Raw genomic sequence first — 22704 nt, forward strand, 5'->3', positions numbered from 1 at the left:
GTCCATCTCAAGGCCGTTTTGGTCTTGAGACATCACTTATCTTCTAAACTACATCCTGTACCTCAATTTTAACATGTAACATCTGTAAAGGGGTGCATCTGCCTTGTAACACTGATTCTTTTGGTTGCTTCTAATAATAACTTTCAAAATAGTTACAATTTAGTCAGCACGAATCAATTCCATTTATTATAATCCCCCATTTCTCTTTTTGATTACATTTATTTGTGCCTTTTTAAAAAAAAACATAAACTTGAATCTTAATTTTTTTATCTTCTCAATAATTTCAGTTCTTGCATTTATTTTATTTTCATTTCTAATTTCTTAACATTTTTCATGCTGTATCAAGCTTTTTGCCCTCTCTTTCAAATTTAGTTAACTTATTTTTTTGAGCTATTATAGTTTCTTTTTGTTCAGTATTCCTTGAATTACTGAATGGATTGGTCTAATAAGGCATGAAATTATACAAAATAGAAACAATAATCTTAATATAAAACACTATACCATAAATTTTAACTTTTTCCACTAAGTACTTCTAAAAAGGTTATCTCACTAATCAGTCTTCAAAATAAAATTCTATTTTTGAACTGGTATATATATCTTTAGCAATTTCTGTGATGGCTTTTCTATAATCATTTATCTTTATACAACACTCAGATTTGTTCAACTTTCTACAAACTCCCCCTTCTTCAGCTAACAAATAGTCCAGGGAAATTCTGTTTTCATAAACAAATGCTCACATTTGTGAATGTTGCTTGGCCAGCAGCTTTAGGGCAGTAGAGGTTTGGTTTGAAACAACTTTAACTACTGTCTGCAGCTTTATGAACTGATTCAATAGATAGATTTGGGTTCTATATCTCTAAGATCCATCTGCAGCTCAAGTGGCTGGGTCATCTCTCTGCAGGCCATTTGTCTTCATTTCTGGTTTCTTCTGGCTTTTGGAAAGTCAAGGTTCAAGTCTCTTTTATTGTTTCTTAATGTTTCATAAAGTGGTGTTCCTAACATATTGCTCCTGGACCTCGGTATAACGAAGAAGGAGGGTCATATAACTCTTAAGATACAGGTTCTTCTTCACTTTTGAGGTAATTCACTGTATGCTCTTTGCTCACAAATTTAATGTATTCTATCAGGGGCTTTCCATTTGTTACTTGTTGTACCTGGTTGTTCCCAATAGAATTTTAGGTCACTTATGGATTGGTAAGGGTTAGCTCCAGAACTTTTATACCAGCACAAATCAACATGGTTATCCTACAATTACTTTCTTTTTGTTATTCTCTAATATCCAGCAGGAGTTTTTGGTGGCCAGGTGTTAGTATTATTATCTGATACAAACTGTTTTAATTATTTGATGATTCAAAATTTATCTTCCAGGTCATTTTATTGTCTTGGAAGTTTGAGTAAGATTTCATTTTTAAAATTGGTCTGGAGCTAGACTCCCACTTTCCCACAGCTATTTTTTTAGCTATTTTAAGTCTTCCACAAATTTAACATTTAAATAATTTTAATTCTATAACTACTTCTTGCATTAAACCTAGAAAATTATTTTAGTTAAGGTTGGCCAATCTCAGTTGCTATACTGCTGTTTCAACTGTTCACACCACTTACTCATTTTGTCTAATTCTTTCCCTGAGATTTTTTTTATACTTTTACAAAATTACTGTGATTGTAGCAGGCAGCATTAACATATGGATGTGCCACAAACACAGATTTTATCTTGTTTTTGCATTCGTCACATTTGTTTGCATTTGTCGCATGGATCAGAATTATTGTGATTTTGTTTTTGCATAGTTTGTTTGCTCATTGTTTGCTTTTGTGCTGCTTGTTTTAATATCGCTTGTTTCTTTCTTATTTTTTGGATTCTGTCCCATCCTGCTTTATGGATTTGGCCAGTTGCCAAGGGTGTCTTAATGACCACAGTGAAAATAATCCTCAGGAGTTTTCACTCTCTACCTTCCTCAAGGCCCCTGGGGCTGCAGCCAAGGGCCGAGGTGCCAGTCTTCTTGGTAGCAAAGTTTATACCCTGGGCTCTGGTCACTGACACGTTTGGTCTCACTGCTACCCTTGGCCTCATAAGGTTCCTATGAGCCACTTCAACTCTGCTTGTTTCAAGGATGGCACAGATTTCACAGCACTGTCTTATCTCTCTCTCTCTTAGGCAGTTATTTTATTTTTCTTTTTAATTTAAACTACTAAAGCTTCAGAGATGTGCCAACTACAATAAAAGTTAATTTTACACAAATTCAGTTAGTAATTTATTAATAAAACTTTAATTAACAGGGAATTCTTTTAGCAGAATTTTTGCTGTTAAATAAATAAAACATTTAGTCAAAACCATTTATATTTACTATACAAAATATTGAAAAACAAACATATTTTAAAAATACGGAAATTTAAGATTCTGTGAAAAAAACCTGTGCTACATGTTTTTAACACTTAAAATGCACATAACACAACTGTAACACACCATTTAGATACTATATATTCATAAAATATGTTTGTGCTTCACAGACTCTGAGCAAGGCAGAATTTGCCTTTTGAATGTGTAAATATAATAAACCAAACCAAATTAATGCCAGGTTGTAACAAATGGTCAGTCGTGTTATATGTTAGAGTTCACTTGGCACAGCCAGCACTGCACACTTTTCAGATAAATGGGATTTAGGTAGTGCTGCTGTTTCTATTTCCAGCAAAATATCTTTAGGTGAAGGAACAGTTTTACCTCTTTTTTTTTTTTTTCCCCCTACTTTTTAGTTTATAAAGGATACAACAGATAACTCTCGCTTTCTTGTGTTTTAGTAATAAATTTATCTTTCCCCCCACCCCGGGGAAGCTACAGGGTAGCACAGTCGCTCTCTTCTTAATTAAAAGGTTCTTTAGAATTTACATACTGATTTAAAGCTCAACAAATCCAATCTTTAAACGATCCAAACTTTGGCCAATTCAAATTATATTTTCAGATCATTTTCTTTGTCTATTTAAACAAATAATGATTAATCATTTTCTGCTTGTTTTTCCTCTCCGGGATTCCCATGTATCCCAAACTCACAACATCATCCTCAGTGGACTGTCCTGAGGAATGCTCCCCTCCTGAGAAACCCCCTCACGGCTCTCAGATATTCCGGGCTCCTGCGAATTCCCCTTATAATTCCCAGCCCCTGGGTTCAAGGACTTACTGTCCCTTGAGCCCATCTCTGGCACAACCAACCAAGAAATCTCCGCTTCCAGGAGAATCTTGATCCCCCTCCCTCACTCCGTGGTTCAGCTTCCCCCCTCCCTCAATATTACTCTGTTGCTCTATCCCGTCTTTTGCCAACTACTCGCTTCCTGTCTAATTTCCTCTCTTTCTCCATTTCTTTTACCCCTCTTCGACTGCTCATTTCTGGCTACTTCTCTTCCCAATCCCTCTCAGCTACGTACTAAAGTTCCCAACTCTTTTCTCTTTTTAAAGGCAGCTGAAGCTGCCTCAATCTCTCTCCTCCTGAGTCCCTTCACTCAGCGATCAGATCACTCCCTTCTCCCCGAGGGCTTTCCCGTGGCTTTTAAGATTGGGCCTCTCCCTCCCGTCCCTGGCGGGGATTTTCACTCGTTCTTCTCTTTCACTGCCCTCCTTTCCCGGCCGGTCTCCTGGCGGAGAGCCGAGAAGGCGGTGCGGCCGGAGGCCTGCACTCCCTTTGGGGGTCCGGGCTGCCCAGCCCGGTCTCAGAGCCTGCACACACACACACAGGCACACAGCTCCCCCCTGCCCAGCCCCGTGGCACTCACACACTCCGTTTGCCCGGCGCTTCTGCTGCACAAGGCGTTTTACAGGCACCTTTATCTCTGGCCGGCACTCTGCGGGAGCTCTTCTGCACGCCTCCTGCAGCCAGCTTCTTTTGCTGCTGCTTTATCCTCAGTGGAACTTCTATTTCCACGGGAGCGCGATCTAACCTCGGCACCACCTTAAAAAATTGGTGGGGAGCTCCTTCCCAGGATTAGCCGTTCTTCCCCTAGATTGGAGTTCCCGGGATTTGGCACCAAATTGTTATAAATGACCTTCAAATTTCCAAATAATCAACCTAATTAATAGATAATATACTTTAATAAATTGGATACAAAATAATAAAATAATACAATTTCGTGAAAGCATACAATTTAGTAAGAAAGATACAATTTAATAGATATATTCAGATTTATATTTATATATATTTATATATATTTATATATATTTATATATTGACAGAGACAGATATAGATATGGATATATAAAGATATGTATGTGTGTGTGTGTGAATATAATTAGCCAGTGGTTACAAATGGTTAAGGCATAAGCAAAACCGACTGGGGTACGGAGGGGGTTCCTCACCCTGCCTCACCTACAGAACAAAGCACTTCAAGCTAAACTTATATACTGTATGCTTATGCATATTCATTAATGTTTCCCGTATGTTTCCTCCTATTTCCGATTTCTCTGGCTTTACGTCACGTTTCTTCAAGGTACATGCATAATTTGTTGTTAGGGGGTCTTCAATCTTCTTTTGGGGGTCTTTTGGCGAAGGCTTCTCCTCTTCCTCGTTGTCCTTTGGATAACCTTACAGGTTTGTGTGTGCGTACTAAGCGTTGTGTTATGTTACTCTACTAATTAGTCTGATATTTACTGATTTTTAGGCCCAATGCTTAAAGTCATTCTAATTTTGTCCATCTCAAGGCCGTTTTGGTCTTGAGACATCACTTATCTTCTAAACTACATTCTGTACCTCAATTTTAACACTTAACATCTGCAAAGGGGTGCATCTGCCTCATAACACTGATTCTTTTGGTTGCTTCTAATAACAGCTTTCCAAATAGTTACAGTTTAGTCAGCACGAATCAATTCCATTTATTACACTGCCTCCCGGGCCCGCAGCGAGCCCCGAGCCCCCGCAGAACCGAGCGCGGCTCCCACCTGCGATGGCCGGGGCCGCCTCCGAGCTCCGCCGCCGCCTCACCGGGCTCCGGCCGCTGCTGCCGCCGCTGCCGGGCCCGCACAGACGCTCCGGCAATGGCGGCTCTCCTGCCCCACGCATGCCCAGGGGGCGCCGGCGGGGCCGGGCTTGTCCCCGCTCTGCCCAATCAGCGCGCGCCAGAACCACGAGTGACGGCAGAAGCAGCCAATGGCAGCCAGCGGCGGGCTCTGCACACGGCACGGCCTCGCCTGCCTTGGGCTGCGCTCCGCCATTTCTTGGACCCCTGGGCTGAGGAGCGGCCCCGGCGCTGGGCCCGGCCCGGGCAGGAGGCCAAGGAAGCGCCGCTGCGCTGAAGCGCCGGGAGCTCGGGATGCCCGGGAGCTGAGGGCGCTGCGAGCTGGGGGTGAGTCCGGGATGGAGCAGGGGATGCCGGAGCGAGGCCAAAACTCTGTGACTCTCCTTCCTGTCCCGGGCGGGGAGCCGAACACACAAGGAAAGGCTCGGGGGTCGGGATGAGGGTGGGGACAGTTCAATCCTTGGTCACGGGCACAGCACACCTGACTTGGGGAAATTAATTGAATTTATTCTCAAACGTGTCAGAACAAGAAAACGAGAAGTAAAGTAATTCCTACGGAAATGCATCTTCCCCCCAGTTCTCCCTCCTTCCCGGGCTTAACTTTGTGCCCCTCTCCGTCCCCCAGAGGCACAGGGATGGGGGTCACAGTCAGGTCATGTCACTGCCTCCCCCTGAGGGCCAGGAATCCTTGTCCTGCTGCAGCCTGGGGTCCCTCGCAGGGGCCAGAGTCCCTCAGGAGCAGGCTGCTCCAGCGGGGATGGCCAGGGGGATCCCCGAGTCCGGCCAGGAGCCACTTGCATGGCTGTGCAGGGGCTTCTGCCGGGCTCGGGGCCTCTCTCAGGCACCCCCTGCCCCGGCCCGGCCTCACTGCCCCCCTCACCCCCCATGCAGCGAGTGCCCGGGCAGGGAGATGCACGATTTTCCCGGGGCTGAATCTTGGTGTTTCTGAGCTTTATTGGGCTAAATGTTGGTGATTTTTTTTTTTTTTTTTTGTGAGGGCAGAATCTTTCTATTTTGGAGGGATACCAGATTTTTTGTGTTTTGGAAGTTTCTGATCTGTCTTTGTTAGCGTTCAGGAACACACATAATCACAGACTGATTATATGCAGGTGCTTTATTGAAGCGTGCAGGAACTGGGGGTATCAGCAACCCAAATCTAGCTCCATCATCTTTGTCCAACGTGCACATGTTTATACAATTTCAGCTGTAGCAGTAATCACTGTAACAACCTTATCAATATTACTTCATTACTAAATTTTCATTAACTTTATCTATATTGCTTCATGAGAGTTACCTCATCCTTGTATGAACATGTCCAAATCTTATCTCTGGGTGGGTGTCTTGGAGACCCCAAGTACCAGTTCCCGTTACCGTAAACATTTCAGCTTGCTAGTCCATCCCTAATACCAAGCATTCTTGTGACCTACCTCTACATGATTTTAAGAAACATTTTCAGAAACATTTAACCCCATAGTAACATATTTCCCCTCTTTGAAAATATTTCACTTTACTATAATAAGTGTAATGCTTTCACTATATACAGTCCTTTTTCTGAGTTTATACTTGATGTTCGTCTTTGAATCCACAGTTGTTGTAAGTGTTGTTACACTCTGGAGGACTTGGAGATGACAAATGTGGATGTGGATCTCTGTCCCATGTCAGCACCTTTATTATCTTCTGGTTCCAGGATACTCTTTTCTTTATCTCTCCTTTCAGAACTGCACAGATTAACTAGATTACAAAGAACACAATTAGTAGGATTATCAGACTCTCAAGAATAGATTTGATCCAGGAGCTCACATTCCATCCTAACCTTTCAAAACTTTTATCTACCCAACTTGTGGTCAGATCTTCCCTCTCTTTCTGTGCTTTATGTTCTATTTGTTTTAATGGATTAATGTTGTGTTCTACATCTGCAGTTCCATTTGGGCTGTGGATGCAGCAGTGATCAATTTGTCCTTTTAGGTACCCGCACTCTCCGTGTTCTTTCAACAATAACATATCTAAAGCCAATCTGTTTTGCAAGGTCATTTTAGTTGTGGCTTGTAATTGTACATTTAGCTCTCTAAATCCCTCTTTGGTAACTCTTGCCAGTCGTTCTACCTGGCCTGTAAGTTTGTCCAGCATCTTTCTATTTGTTATAATTTGCTATTGGACCAAGCAAGGATTCCAGGGCCCACTCAAATTTTACACTACTGGAGGGTTCCTGCCATCTTTTTTCATCTTCAGCTGTGTTTTCCTGAACTTCTCGTCTTGTCCTTATTTGCAGAAGTTCATGTTCTCCCCTGAATGGGGACCTTTTCCAAATTGGGCATAAGGTGGGGAGGCCTAAAGAAATCTCTTTTACTTTTTCACCTACAGGCAGATGTGTTGTCCAGGTGCCATCGCTTGCTGCCCATCCAAATTGGCCTGGACTCTGAATTGTACTTGTGCTACATATTACCTTTTGGATCACTTATCCTATCTTGTCATTTGTTTCACCTTGTTTATGTTTGATTCCTCTGCAGGCACATCCAATTTGCAGAGCTACCACAAGTGGTGGCATTTGTTTTATTTCATCATCAGAAGTACAGTCCTAAGTTTTGTTCCATACCCACCAATTCACTTTGTCTGCCTCCATTCTACTACTGGTTGCAGTGTTCCATACCCCTGGATCTGTTTCATTTTCAGAGCCTTCCCACTTAATGCACCAAGGGCTATCTGCCATAGATTGGAATTTCTGAAGCCCACTCATTGACCATGCACTGTCCCAAGCTTCAGCCCGATCTTTCCTTCCTGTCCTTCACACTTCCACTTCAATACTGGAATCTTTTCTTTAATGACCTTTGCTGTCTTTTCATAACACCACCCATAATTCCCTAATCCCCCATACCAGCCTAGTTTTGGTTCATACTTTCCTCCATTTTCATGACATTCCCATAGAGATGAATACTTTGTCTTCACAGCATTTTCAAACACTGTCTTATTTGGGTACTTGTAATCTATTTGCAATACACAGCTCACATTTTCATTTTTATTCTTTTGTATTTCAGGTAATTCTGATGTTATAATTCCCCAATTTATTTGGTCTCCTGCTGCCTTTGGTATTGACAGACAGGCAGTTATTTTGCTGATGTTTTGCATGTTGGCAAAATCTTTAATTAATCCAATGATTCCATTTTCTGCCTGAATAGTGTTAGAGACTTTTATCACTTGTGTTTCTGGCTGCACCCCCACATCCCTCTTCATTGTCAAATGAAGAGTTGTCAGCTGATCCTTTCGCATTTCACATCCCAAGGTAACATTGATTCCAACTGATGGCACTAAAGGCCATGAAATAATCACCATTACAGTCACTAGCAACCTAGACATTTGAAACAATCAAACCCGCTTTATCTGCAGCTTTGTTGGCCCTACAGTTTGTGCAGTCCACAGTGCAGGGGAAACCTTCTTCACTCTGGTGTAATGTATGCAGGGATCCAGTCCAGCTCCTTTGACTGCTGTCAAGGTAGTTAACAGTACCTGACAGGGTCCATTCCACCTTTCTTTTAATGGTTCTTCCTTCCAGCTTTTACCGTACACTTCATCTCCCGGGGGATGTCATGAACTGGATTCTCAAGAGTCAGCGGCCTGTTCCACACAAGGGTGCTCCGAAGTCGAGCTCGAGCTTTTCCAAGAGACAGAACATAATTCTACACCTCTTGCTTCCCTGTAACATGTACATTTGGATTAGGTTCAGGGCATTCATATGGTTTCCCATCCAATATCTCATAAGGACAGACTGACATCCTGCTTCTAGGCTTTATCCAAATCCTCAGCAGTGCTATTGGTAAAGCTTGTGGCTGCTGCAATTTAGCCTCTTGGCATCTTTTGCTGATTTGCCTCTTCAATGTCTGATTCATCCTCTCTACCTGTCCACTGGATTGGGGTCTCCATGGTGTATGGAGATGCCAAGCTATTCCCAGTAACCTACTCACCTCCCTCACTGCTGTGGCTGTGAAATGTGGGCCCCTATCTGATGATATTCCTAGAGGCACCCCAAATCTTGGAATGATTTCTTGCAGTAACCACTTGACTGTCTCCTTTGATTGATTTGTGTGACAGGGAAGAGCTTCTGGCCATCCTGAAAATGTGTCAAGCCCTACCAATAGATATTTGTATCCTCGAGTTCTTGGTCATTCTACAAAATGTACTTGCCAATAATCCCCTCGTTCTACTCCTACCCGAATTTTCCCTAATTGTGCCTGTCGTCGAGCCACTGGATTGTTCTTTAAGCAAATTTCACATTTTGACATTACTGATTTTGCCATTATTAACATCCATACTGAAATTAAATTTTGTTTTAACAATTTCACCAATGCCTCTGCACCCCAATGACATTTGTTATGTTTAATTTGTAGAAGTTCTCTCATTATCAAGGGGGGTACCACTACTTGTCCCTGTGTAGTCACATACCACCCTTCTGAATTCTTCTGTGCATTCAGTGAGCGTCCCAATTTCTCATCCTCTATTGAATATTTTGGTTCTGGGGGTAAATTGAATTGAGATACATTCGTTTTTAAAGGTATCAATGCCATTGCAGTTTTCACTTCTCGAGCAGCTTGTCGGGCTGTCCAGTCTGCTTTCCGATTTCCCTCATGAATTTTGGAGCTTCCTGATTGTTGAGCTTTGCAGTGCATGATTGCTACTTGGTCAGGCTTTTGTACTGCTTTTATTGATTGCAGGACTGCATCTTGATGTTTAATGTGTATGCCTTGAGGAGACAGCAGTCCTCTTTCTTTCCCCAGTGCTCTGTGTACATGCACCACTCCAAAAGCATACTTTGAGCCAGTCCATATGTTTACCCTTTTGCCTTCACTTAATTCTAGTGTTCTGGTTAAGGCAACCAGTTCTGCCCTCTGGGCAGATGGATTTGGTGATAATGCTTTTGCCTCCACTCTTGCACTGACTGTTGTTGCCTGGGGGTCCCAGAGAATCTTCCTCTCTGCCTTCTTCTCCTCCATTTGTCTAATGCTTGGGCATGAGAAGTGTGGTTTGGGGGGAAAAACAAGGGGTGACCACCTAGGATTCAGGGTTCCTCCTGCCCGAGTCCATCTCTAGAAGTCTTCAGGTGTCTTGTATCCATGAAAATCTCCAAAGCATCAGGACTGAGAGGAAAAAATCCGTCCCTGCGGTTTCCCTTTCCTGGGGTCCCCACTTTGGTGTCCCAGGGCTTCTGCAGGCTCATCCCTTCTCCGGGCTGCCCCTTCTCCAGGCTCCCCTCACTCCCGGCTCTCGGGGTCCCCCCTCTCCAGGCCGCCATTTCAGGCTCCGGGACTCCCGGGGCTCCCCCCCTTTCGCTGCTCCCCTCCCCCTGCCGGTACTGGGCATCTCAGCTCAGCTTTGGAGTCCTGCAAGATCCAGACATCGCTCTGCCCGGCCCGGCCCCAAAAAAAGAATGTCTTTTGACATTTTCAAGAGAATGTCTCAATGTCCTCACCAACATCTTAGTTCAATGTCTTTATTTTCACCCCAAAGTTGGATATTTTGAAGGGATAAAGAAAAATGAAAAGCCAGTCAGGCCATATTGAAAGGATTTTTGCCAGCTGAGAATCCCCGTGCTTGGTTGGAAGGGTACAAAATTTTTGGGAAGGCTTTACACACCACTGTCTCCAAAATCTTGGTCTGTGACCCATTTCATCGACATCTGGCTGTGGAAGACACCCTTGGGCAATAGGAAATCAAAATTGTGGAATCACTGAGGTTGGACAAGACCTCCAAGACCTCCTTGATGCCACCAGAAGATAGGTGGATTGAATGCAAAAGATTTTCTGGGATTGAAAGTCAACAAATCCACTCCCCCCAAAGAATTACCATTGTTGGTCTGTGTCCCAGTGGATGTTCCTGCACCGGTGTTCAATCCAGGTGTCCACAGGGAGCCAGGAAGATGTGGAGCCTCCCAGCCAGGTGTCTTCCCAACATGCATCACCAGGACCACGGATCACCAGGGCTCTGCCCAACGGGGGTCAGTGGGGATCATCCAACGCCCATCCTCCCATGGGGGATGGAGCTGGAGCAGCGCACGAAGCTCTTCCCGCACTCGGGGCACTCGCAGGGCTTCCCTTACTGGTGCCTCCGTTGGTGTTGGGTCAAGTGATAGCCCCTGGAGAAGCTCTTCCCACACTGGGGACACTCGTAGGGCCTCTCCCCACTGTGGATGCGCCGGTGGACGGTGAGGTGGGAGTTGTGCTTGAAGCCCTTCCCGCAGTCGGGGCAGCGGAAGGGCCTCTCGTCTGTGTGAATCCGCTCATGTACGAGGACATGGGAGCTGGTCCGAAACCTCTTCCCACACTGGGGACACTTGTAGGGCCTCTCCCTGGTGTGGATGAGCTGGTGTTTCCTCAGATTGGAGCTCCACCCAAAGCTCTTCCCACATTCCAAGCAGGTGTAGGGCAGTTCCCCTGTGTGGATCACCTGGTGTCTCATCAGTTCAGAGGTATCTCTGAAGCTCTTCCCACATTTCCCACACTCATAGGGTCTTTCCCCACTGTGGATCACCTGGTGCCGGAGCAGGTTGGAGCTGTGGCGGAAATCTCTCGCACATTCCAAACACTTGTGGGGCTTCTCCCCCAGCTCTGAGCTCCGGCTGGATCTCCGGCCACCTTCCCGGCACAGGGAGGATCTTTCCTCCTCACAGCTAACTGGGCTGGGTTTGCAGCCCCTCCTTGTGCAAGATCTCCAGGGATTTTCCTCCTCCTCCATCTGGCCACAGCTTGGGAATGAAAAATCCTAGTTTGGGGGAAAAAAAGAAAGGAAGAAGCCTTGGGCTGAGGTTTTCTCCTTTCCCGAGTTCATCTCAGGAATTCATTGGGTATCTAGTGTCTGTAAGAACCTCTAAGACACCAAGATTCAGCCCAAAAAATCCTCCAAACATCAAGACAGATCAAAAACTTCCAAAACACCAAAAATCTGATATCCCCCCAACACAGAAAGATTCAGCCCCCACAAAAAAAAAAAAAAAAAACCACCAACATTTAGCCCAATAAAGCTCAGAAAACACCAAGATTCAGCCCCGTGAAAATCGTGCATCTCCCTGCCCGGGCACTCGCTGCATGGGGGGTGAGGGGGGCAGTGAGGCCGGGCAGGAGCAGGGGGTGCCTGAGAGAGGCCCCGAGCCCGGCAGAAGCCCCTGCACAGCCATGCAAGTGGCTCCTGGCCGGACTCGGGGATCCCCCTGGCCATCCCCGCTGGAGCAGCCTGGTCCTGAGGGACTCTGGCCCATGCGAGGGACCCCAGGCTGCAGCAGGACAAGGATTCCTGGCCCTCAGGGGGAGGCAGTGACATGACCTGACTGTGACCCCCATCCCTGTGCCTCTGGGCGGGGAGGGGGACGGAGAGGGGCACAAAGTTAAGCCCGGGAAGGAGGGTCAGCTGAGGGAAGATGGATTTCCCTAGGAATTACTTTACTTCTCGTTTTCTTGTTCAGACATGTTTGAGAATAAATTCAATTAATTTCCCCAGGTCAGGTGTGCTGTGCCCGTGACCAAGGATTGAACTCTCCCCACCCTCATCCAGACCCCCGAGCCTTTCCTTGTGTGTTCGGCTCCCCGCCCGGGACAGGAAGGAGAGTCACAGAGTTTTGGCCTCGCTCCGGCATGCCCTGCTCCATCCCGGACTCACCCCCAGCTCGCAGCGCCCTCAGCTCCCGGGCACCCCGAGCTCCCGGCGCTTCAGCGCAGCGGCGCTTCCTTGGCCTCCTGCCCGAGCCGGGCCCAGCGCCGGGGCCGCTCCTCAGCCGAGGCTTCCGAGAAATGGCGGAGCTCCGCCCAAGGCAGGCGAGGCCGTGCCGTGTGCAGAGCCCGCTGCTGGCTGCCATTGGCTGCTGCTGCCGTCACTCGTGGTTCTGGCGCGCGCTGATTGGGCAGAGCGGGGACAAGCCCGGCCCCGCTGGCGCTCCCAGGGCGGCCGTGGGGCAGGAGAGCCGCCATTGCCGGAGCGTCTGTGCGGGCCCGGCAGCGGCGGCAGCAGCGGCCGGAGCCCGGTGAGGCGGCGGCGGAGCTCGGAGGCGGCCCCGGCCATCGCAGGTGGGAGCCGCGCTCGGTTCTGCGGGGGCTCGGGGCTCGCTGCGGGCCCGGGAGGTAGTGTAATAAGGTAGTGTAATAAATGGAATTGATTCGTGCTGACTAAACTGTAACTATTTGGAAAGCTATTATTAGAAGCAACCTAAAGAATCAGTGTTATAAGGCAGATGCACCCCTTTACAAATGTTACATGTTAAAATTGAGGTACAGGATGTAGTTTAGAAGATAAGTGATGTCTCATGACCAAGACGGCCTTGAAATGGATAAAATTCGAACGACTTTAAGCATTGGGCCTAAAAGTCAGTAAATATCAGACTAATTAGTAGAGTAACATAACACAACGCTTAGTACGCACACACAAACCTGTAAGGTTATCCAAAGGACAACGAGGAAGAGGAGAAGCCTTCGCCAAAAGAAGACTGAAGACCCCCTAACAACAAATGATGCATGTGCCTTGAAGAAACGTGACGTAAAGCCAAGAGAAATCGGAAATAGGAGGAAACATACGGGAAACATTAATGAATATGCATAAGCATACAGTATATAAGTTCAGCTTGAATTGCTTTGTTCTGTACATGAGGCAGGGTGAGGAACCCCCTCCGTACCCCAGTCGGTTTTGCTTATGCCTTAACCATTTGTAACCACTGGCCAATTATATTCACACACACACACACATATATCTTTATATATCTATATCTGTATCTATATCTGTCTCTGTCAATATATAAATATATTTAAATATAAATCTGAATATATCTATTAAATTGTATCTTTCTTACTAAATTGTATGCTTTCACGAAATTGTATTCTTTTATTATTTTGTATCCAATTTATTAAAGTTTATTATTAATTAATTAATTAGATTGACTGTTTGGAAATTTGAAAGTCATTTGTAACAATTTGGTGCCAAAACCCGGGAACTCCAATCTAGGGGAAGAACGGCTAATCCTGGGAAGGAGCTCCCCACCAATTTTTTAAGGTGGTGCCGAGGTTAGATCGTGCTCCCGTGGAAATAGAAGTTCCACTGAGGATAAAGCAGCAGCAAAAGAAGCTGGCTGCAGGGAGCGTGCAGAAGAGCTCCCGCAGAGTGCCGGCCAGAGATAAAGGTGCCTGTAAAAGGCCTTGTGCAGCAGAAGCGCCGGGCAAACGGAGCGTGTGAGTGCCACGGGGCTGGGCAGGGGGGAGCTGTGTGCCTGTGTGTGTGTGTGCAGGCTCTGAGACCGGGCTGGGCAGCCCGGACCCCCAAAGGGAGTGCAGACCTCCGGCCGCACCGCCTTCTCGGCTCTCCGCCAGGAGACCGGCCGGGAAAGGAGGGCAGTGAAAGAGAAGAACGAGTGAAAATCCCCGCCAGGGACGGGAGGGAGAGGCCCAATCTTAAAAGCCACGGGAAAGCCCTCGGGGAGAAGGGAGTGATCTGATCGCTGAGTGAAGGGACTCAGGAGGAGAGAGATTGAGGCAGCTTCAGCTGCCTTTAAAAAGAGAAAAGAGTTGGGAACTTTAGTACGTAGCTGAGAGGGATTGGGAAGAGAAGTAGCCAGAAATGAGCAGTCGAAGAGGGGTAAAAGAAATGGAGAAAGAGAGGAAATTAGACAGGAAGCGAGTAGTTGGCAAAAGACGGGATAGAGCAACAGAGTAATATTGAGGGAGGGGGGAAGCTGAACCACGGAGTGAGGGAGGGGGATCAAGATTCTCCTGGCAGCGGAGATTTCTTGGTTGGTTGTGCCAGAGATGGGCTCAAGGGACAGTAAGTCCTTGAACCCAGGGGCTGGGAATTATAAGGGGAATTCGCAGGAGCCCGGAATATCTGAGAGCCGTGAGGGGGTTTCTCAGGAGGGGAGCATTCCTCAGGACAGTCCACTGAGGATGATGTTGTGAGTTTGGGATACATGGGAATCCCGGAGAGGAAAAACAAGCAGAAAATGATAAATTATTATATGTTTAAATAGACAAAGAAAATGATCTGAAAATATAATTTGAATTGGCCAAAGTTTGGATCGTTTAAAGATTGGATTTGTTGAGCTTTAAATCAGTATGTAAATTCTAAAGAACCTTTTAATCAAGAAGAGAGCGACTGTGCTACCCTGTAGCTTCCCTGGGGTGGGGGGAAAGATAAATTCATTACTGAAACACAAGAAAGCGAGAGTTATCTGTTGTATCCTTTACAAACTAAAAAGTAGCAGAAAAAAAAAAAAAAAAAAAAAAAAGAGGTAAAACTGTTCCTTCACCTAAAGATATTTTGCTGGAAATAGAAACAGCAGCACTACCTAAATCCCATTTATCTGAAAAGTGTGCAGTGCTGGCAGTGCCAAGTGAACTTTAACATATAACACAACTGACCATTTGTTACAACCTGGCATTAATTTGGTTTGGTTTATTATATTTACACATTCAAAAGACAAATTCTGCCTTGCTCAGAGTCTGTGAAGCACAAACATATTTTATGAATATATAGTATCTAAATGGTGTGTTACAGTTGTGTTATGTGCATTATAAGTGTTAAAAACATGTAGCACAGTTTTTTTTCACAGAACCTTAAATTTACGTATTTTTAAAATATGTTTGTTTTTCAATATTTTGTATAGTAAATATAAATGGTTTTGACTAAATGTTTTATTTATTTAACAGCAAAAATTCTGCTAAAAGAATTCCCTGTTAATTAAAGTTTTATTAATAAATTACTAACTGAAGTTGTATAAAATTAACTTTTATTGTAGTTGGCACATCTCTGGATCTTTAGTAGTTTAAATTAAAAAGAAAAAAAAACCAAAACTGACTAACTCAGAGAGAGAGATAAGACAGTGCTGTGAAATCTGTGCCATCCTTGAAACAAGCAGAGTTGCAGTGGCTCATAGGAACCTTATGAGGCCAAGGGTAGCAGTGAGACCAAACGTGTCAGTGACCAGAGCCCAGGGTATAAACTTTGCTACCAAGAAGACTGGCACCTTGGCCCTTGGCTGCAGCCCCAGGGGCCTTGAGGAAGGTAGAGAGTGAAAACTCCTGAGGATTATTTTCACTGTGGTCATGCCCTTGGCATCTTAATGGGATGGGACAGAATCCAAAAAAATAAGAAATAAACAAGCGATATTAAAACAAGCAGCACAAAAGCAAACAATGAGCAAACAAACTATGCAAAAACACAATCACAATAATTCTGATCCATGTGACAAATGCAAACAAATTTGACAAATGCAAAAACAAGATAAAATCTGTGTTTGTGGCACATCCATATGTTAATGCTGCCTGTTATAATCACAGTAATTTTATAAAAGTATAAAAAAAATCTCAGGGAAAGAATTAGACAAAATGAGTAAGTGGTGTGAACAGTTGAAACAGCAGTATAGCAACTGAGATTGGCCAACCTTAACTAAAATAATTTTGTAGGTTTAATGCAAGAAGTAGTTATAGAATTAAAATTATTTAAATGTTAAATTTGTGAAAGACTTAAAATAGCTAAAAAAATAGCTGTGGGAAAGTGGGAGTCTAGCTCCAGACCAATTTTAAAAATGAAATCTTACTCAAACTTCCAAGACAATAAAATGACCTGGAAGATAAATTTTGAATCATCAAATAAAACAATTTGTATCAGATAATAATACTAACACCTGGCAACCAAAAACTCCTGCTGGATATTAGAGAATAACAAAAAGAAAGTAATTGCAGGATAACCATGTTGATTTGTGCTGGTGTAAAAGTTCTGGAGCTAACCCTTACCAATCCATAAGTGACCTAAAATTCTATTTGGAACAACCAGGTACAACAAGTAACAAATGGAAAGCCCCTGATAGAATATATTAAGTTTGTGAGCAAAGAGCATACAGTGAATTACCTCAAAAGTGAAAAGGAACCTGTATCTTAAGAGTTATATGACCCTCCTTCTTCGTTACACCGAGGTCCAGGAGCAATATGTTAAGAACACCACTTTATGAAACATTAAAAAACAATAAAAGGGACTTGAACCTTGACTTTCCAAAAGCAAGAAGAAACCAGAAATGAAGACAAATGGCCTGCAGAGAGATGACCCAGCCACTTGAGCTGCAGATGGATCTTAGAGATATAGAACCCAAATCTATCTATTGAATCAGTTCATAAAGCTGCAGACAGTAGTTAAAGTTGTTTCAAACCAAACCTCTACTGCCCTAAAGCTGCTGGCCAAGCAACATTTACAAATGTGAGCATTTGTTTATGAAAACTTGTTAATGAACTTTTGTTTATGAAAACAGAATTGCTCTGGACTATTTGTTAGCTGAAGGGGGAGTTTGTAGAAAGTTGAACAAATCTGAGTGTTGTATAAAGATAAATGATTATAGAAGAGCCATCACAGAAATTGCTAAAGATATATATACCAGTTCAAAAATAGAATTTTATTTTCAAGACTGATTAGTGAGATAACCTTTTTAGAAGTACTTAGTGGAAAAAGTTAAAATTTATGGTATAGTGGTTTATATTAAGATTATTGTTTCTATTTTGTATAATTTCATGCCTTATTAGACCAATCCATTCAGTAATTCAAGGAATACTGAACAAAAAGAAACTATAATAGCTCAAAAAAATAAGTTAACTAAATTTGAAAGAGGGGGCAAAAAGCTTGATACAGCATGAAAAATGTTAAGAAATTAGAAATGAAAATAAAATAAATGCAAGAACTGAAATTATTGAGAAGATAAAAAAATTAAGATTCAAGTTTATGTTTTTTTTTAAAAAGGCACAAATAAATGTAATCAAAAAGAGAAATGGGGGATTATAATAAATGGAATTGATTCGTGCTGACTAAATTGTAACTATTTTGAAAGTTATTATTAGAAGCAACCAAAAGAATCAGTGTTACAAGGCAGATGCACCCCTTTACAGATGTTACATGTTAAAATTGAGGTACAGGATGTAGTTTAGAAGATAAGTGATGTCTCAAGACCAAAACGGCCTTGAGATGGACAAAATTAGAATGACTTTAGCTATTGGGCTTAAAAACCAGTAAATATCAGACTAATTAGTAGAGTAACATAACACAAGGCTTAGTACGCACACACAAACCTGTAAGGTTATCCAAAGGACAATGAAGAAAAGGAGAAGCCTTCGCCAAAAGACCCCCAAAAGAAGATTGAAGACCCCCTAACAACAAGAGAAACATGTGCTGTGAAGGAAAGTGACATAAAATCAAAAAAAAATCAGAAATAGGAGAAAACATATGGGAAACATGAATGAATATGTATAAGCATACAGTATATAAGTTTAGCTTGAAGTGCTTTGTTTTGTATGTGAGGTGGGGTGAGAAGCACCCCACGTACCCTGGTCGGTTTTGCTTATGCTTTAATCGTACTGAATTACGGGCAAATTATAAATATAAATCGTGAATTTTTTGCTTAATGATATTCTTTTACTAAATTGTATTGTTTTATACCAAATTACTATTCCATTTACTAAATTGTATTCCTTTTTAATTAAACTGCCATTAACCCAAGGGACCTAGTTGTCAAAATTGTAATTTCATTGACAACAACCGGAGAGGCGGCGGCGGAGCTCGGAGGCGGCCCCGGCCATCGCAGGTGGGAGCCGCGCTCGGTTCTGCGGGGGCTCGGGGCTCGCTGCGGGCCCGGGAGGGGGCGGCAGGGGGCTGTGGCGGGTGGCTTGTGCCGTGGCCGGCCCGTGTTGGCCCTGGGCTGAGGGCGCTGCGGGAGCGGCTGCCCGCGGTCTCCTTGCCGCTGGGGCCTCGGCAGGAGGCGGTGGCGGAGCAGCGCTGGCTCGTCCCGCTTCGTGTCGGGAGGCCGGAGGTGGCTGCGCTGGGCCCGGGACGCTGCGCTGGGGCCGCCTCCGAGCTCCGCCGCCGCCTCACCGGGCTCCGGCCGCTGCTGCCGCCGCTGCCGGGCCCGCACAGACGCTCCGGCAATGGCGGCTCTCCTGCCCCCATGGCCGCCCTGAGGGCGCCAGCGGGGCCGGGCTTGTCCCCGCTCTGCCCAATCAGCGCGCGCCAGAACCACGAGTGACGGCAGAAGCAGCCAATCGCAGCCAGCGGCGGGCTCTGCACACGGCACGGCCTCGCCTGCCTTGGGCTGAGCTCCGCCATTTCTCGGAAGCCTCGGCTGAGGAGCGGCCCCGGCGCTGGGCCCGGCCCGGGCAGGAGGCCAAGGAAGCGCCGCTGCGCTGAAGCGCCGGGAGCTCGGGGTGCCCGGGAACTGAGGGCGCTGGGAGCTGGGGGTGAGTCCGGGATGGAGCAGGGCATGCCGGAGCGAGGTCAAAACTCTGTGACTCTCCTTCCTGTCCCGGGCGGGGAGCAGAACACACAAGGAAAGGCTCGGGGGTCGGGATGAGGGTGGGGACAGTTCAATCCTTGGTCACGGGCACAGCACACCTGACTTGGGGAAATTAATTGAATTTATTCTCAAACATGTCTGAACAAGAAAACGAAAAATAAAATAATTCCTAGGGAAATCCATCTTCCCCTCAGCTGTCCCTCCTTCCCGGGCTTAACTTTGTGCCCCTCTCCGTCCCCCTCCCCGCCCAGAGGCACAGGGATGGGGGTCACAGTCAGGTCATGTCACTGCCTCCCCCTGAGGGCCAGGAATCCTTGTCCTGCTGCAGCCTGGGGTCCCTCGCAGGGGCCAGAGTCCCTCAGGACCAGGCTGCTCCAGCGGGGATGGCCAGGGGGATCCCCGAGTCCGGCCAGGAGCCACTTGCATGGCTGTGCAGGGGCTTCTGCCGGGCTCGGGGCCTCTCTCAGGCACCCCCTGCTCCGGCCTGGCCTCATTGCCCCCGTCACCCCCCATGCAGCGAGTGCCCGGGCAGGGAGATGCACGATTTTCCCGGGGCTCTATCTTGGTGTTTCTGAGCTTTATTGGGCTGAATGTTGGTGTTTTGTTTTTTTTGTGAGGGCAGAATCTTTGTATTTTGGGGGGATATCAGATTTTTGGTGTTTTGGAAGTTTTTGATCTGTCTTTGTTAGCATTCAGGAACACACATAATCACAGACTGATTATATGCAGGTGCTTTATTGAAGCGTGGGGGAACTGGGGGTATCAGCAACGCAAATCTAGCTCCATTGTCTTTGTCCAAAGTGCACATATTTCTACAATTTCAGCTGTAGCAGTAATCACTGTAACAACCTTATCAATACTGTTTCATTAATATTGCTTCATTAACTTTATTGCTTCATGAGAGTTAGCTCATCCTTTTATGAACATGTCTGAATCTTATCTCTGGGTGGGTATCTTGGAGACCCCAAGTACCAGTTCCCATTACCGTAAGCATTTCAGCTTGCTAGGCCATCCCTAATACCCAGCATTCCTGTGGCCTGCCCCTACATTAAAAATGGTTTTAAGAAACATTTTCAGAAACATTTAACCCCATAGTAACATATTTCCCCTCTTTGGAAGTATTTCACTTTACTATAATAGGTGTAATGCTTTCACTCTATACCGTCCTTTTTCTGTGTTTATACTTGATGTTCATCTTCGAATCCACAGTTGTCATAAGCGTTGTTACACTCTGGAGGACTTGGAGATGACAAATGCGGATGTGGATCTCTGTCCCATGTCAGTGCCTTTATTATCTTCTGGTTCCAGGATCCTCTTTTCTTTCTCTCTCCTTTCAGAACTGCACAGATTAACCAGATTGCTAAGAACACAATTAGTAGGATTATCAGTCTCTCAAGAATAGATTTGATCCAGGAGCTCACATTCCATCCTAACCCTTCAAAACTTTTATCTACCCAACTTGTGGTCAGATCTTCCCTCTCTTTCTGTGCTCCATGTTCTGTTTGTTTTAGTGGATTAATGTTGTGTTCTACATCTGCAGTTCCATTTGGGCTGTGGATGCAGCAGTGATCAATTTGTCCTTTTAGGTACCCGCACACTCCGTGTTCTTTCAACAATAACATATCTAAAGCCAATCTGTTTTGCTGGGTCATTTTAGTTGTGGCTTGTAATTGTACATTTAGCTCTCTAAATCCCTCTTTGGTAACTCTTGCCAATCTTTCTACCTGGCCTGTAAGTTTGTACAACATCTTTCTATTGTTATAATTTGCTATTGGACCAAACAAGGATTCCAGGGCCCACTCACATTTTACACTACTGGAGGGTTCCTGACATCTTTCTTCATCCTCCGCTTTGTTTTCCTGAAGTTCTTGTCTCGTTCTTATTTGAAGATGTCCATGTTCTCCCTTGAATGGGGACCTTTTCCAAATTGGGCATAAGGTGGGGAGGCCTAAAGTAATCTCTTTTACTTTTTCACCTTCAGGCAAATGTGTTGTGCAGGTGCCATCGCTTGCTGCCCACCAAATTGGCCTGGACTCTGAACTGTACTTGTGCTACATATTACCTTTTGGATCACTTGTCCTATCTTGTCATTTATTTCACCTTGTTTATGTTTGATTCCTCTGCAGGCACATCCAATTTGCAGGGCTACCACAAGTGGTGGCATTTGTTTTATTTCTTCATCATCAGAAGTACAGTCCTAAGCTTTGTTCCATACCCACCAATTCACTTTGTCTGCCTCCATTCTACTACTGGTTGCAGTGTTCCATACCCCTGGATCTGTTTCATTTTCTGAGCCTTCCCACTTAATGCACCAAGGGCTATCTGCCATAGATTGGAATTTCTGAAGCACACTCACTGACCATGCACTGTCCCAAGCTTCAGCCCGATCTTTTCCTTCCTGTCCTTCACACTTCCACTTCAATACTGGAATCTTTTTCTTTAATAACCTTTGCTATCTTTTCATAACACCATCCATAATTCCCTAATCCCCCATACCAGCCTAGTTTTGGTTCATACTTTCCTCCATTTTCATGACAATCCCATATAGATGAATACTTTGGCTTCACAGCATTTTCAAACACTGTCTTATTTGGGTACTCGTAATCTATGTGCAGTACACAGCTCACATTTTCATTTTTATTCTTTTGTATTTCATGTAATTTTGATGTTCTAATTCCCCGATTTATTAGGTCTCTTGCTGCCTTTGGTATTGGCAGACAGGCAGTTATTTTGCTGGTGTTTTGCATGTTGGCCAAATCTTGAATTAATCCAATCATCCCATTTTCTGCCTGAATAGTATTAGAGACTTTTATCACTTGTGTTTCTGGCTGCACCCCCACATCCCTCTTCATTCTAAAATGAAGAGTTGTGAGCTGATCCTTTTGCATTTCCCATCCCAAGGTAACATTGATTCCAACTGATGGCACTAAAGGCCATGAAATAATCACCATTACAGTCACTAGCAACCTAGACATTTGAAACAATCAAACCCGCTTTATCTGCAGCTTTGTTGGCCCTACAGTTTGTGCAGTCCACAGTGCAGGGGAAACCTTCTTCACCCTGGTGTAATGTATGCAGGGATCCAGTCCAGCTCCTTTGACTGCTGTCAAGGTAGTTAACAGTACCTGACAGGGTCCATTCCACCTTTCTTTTAATGGTTCTTCCTTCCAGCTTTTACCGTACACTTCATCTCCCGGGGGGATGTCATGAACTGGATTCTCAAGAGTCAGTGGCCTGTTCCACACAAGGGTGCTCCGAAGTCGAGCTCGAGCTTTTCCAAGAGACAGAACATAATTCTACACCTCTTGCTTCCCTGTAACATGTACATTTGGATTAGGTTCAGGGCATTCATATGGTTTCCCATCCAATATCTCATAAGGACTGACTGACATCCCGCTTCTAGGCTTTATCTGAATCCTCAGCAG

General features: G+C 44.8%; 2 protein-coding genes across 2 annotated transcripts in view; one reads left to right on the plus strand and one right to left on the minus strand.

The window, feature by feature from the left end:
* Positions 1-22704, plus strand: part of LOC147648715 (uncharacterized) — a 96620-nt gene that overhangs the window by 38356 nt on the left and 35560 nt on the right. The window lies entirely within an intron of this gene.
* Positions 6092-12801, minus strand: LOC147648718 (uncharacterized). The gene is made up of 2 exons (XM_086866605.1): positions 12634-12801; positions 6092-11742 (listed from the first exon to the last, which is right to left on the minus strand). Exon 2 carries the CDS (start codon positions 11713-11715, stop codon positions 11077-11079), a length of 639 nt encoding a protein of 212 aa, XP_086722731.1. The 5' UTR covers positions 11716-11742; positions 12634-12801; the 3' UTR covers positions 6092-11076.

The sequence above is a fragment of the Cyanistes caeruleus genome, chromosome 31 (assembly GCF_971803275.1).
Source record: "Cyanistes caeruleus chromosome 31, bCyaCae1.hap1.1, whole genome shotgun sequence".
NCBI classification, from domain to species: Eukaryota; Metazoa; Chordata; class Aves; order Passeriformes; family Paridae; genus Cyanistes; species Cyanistes caeruleus.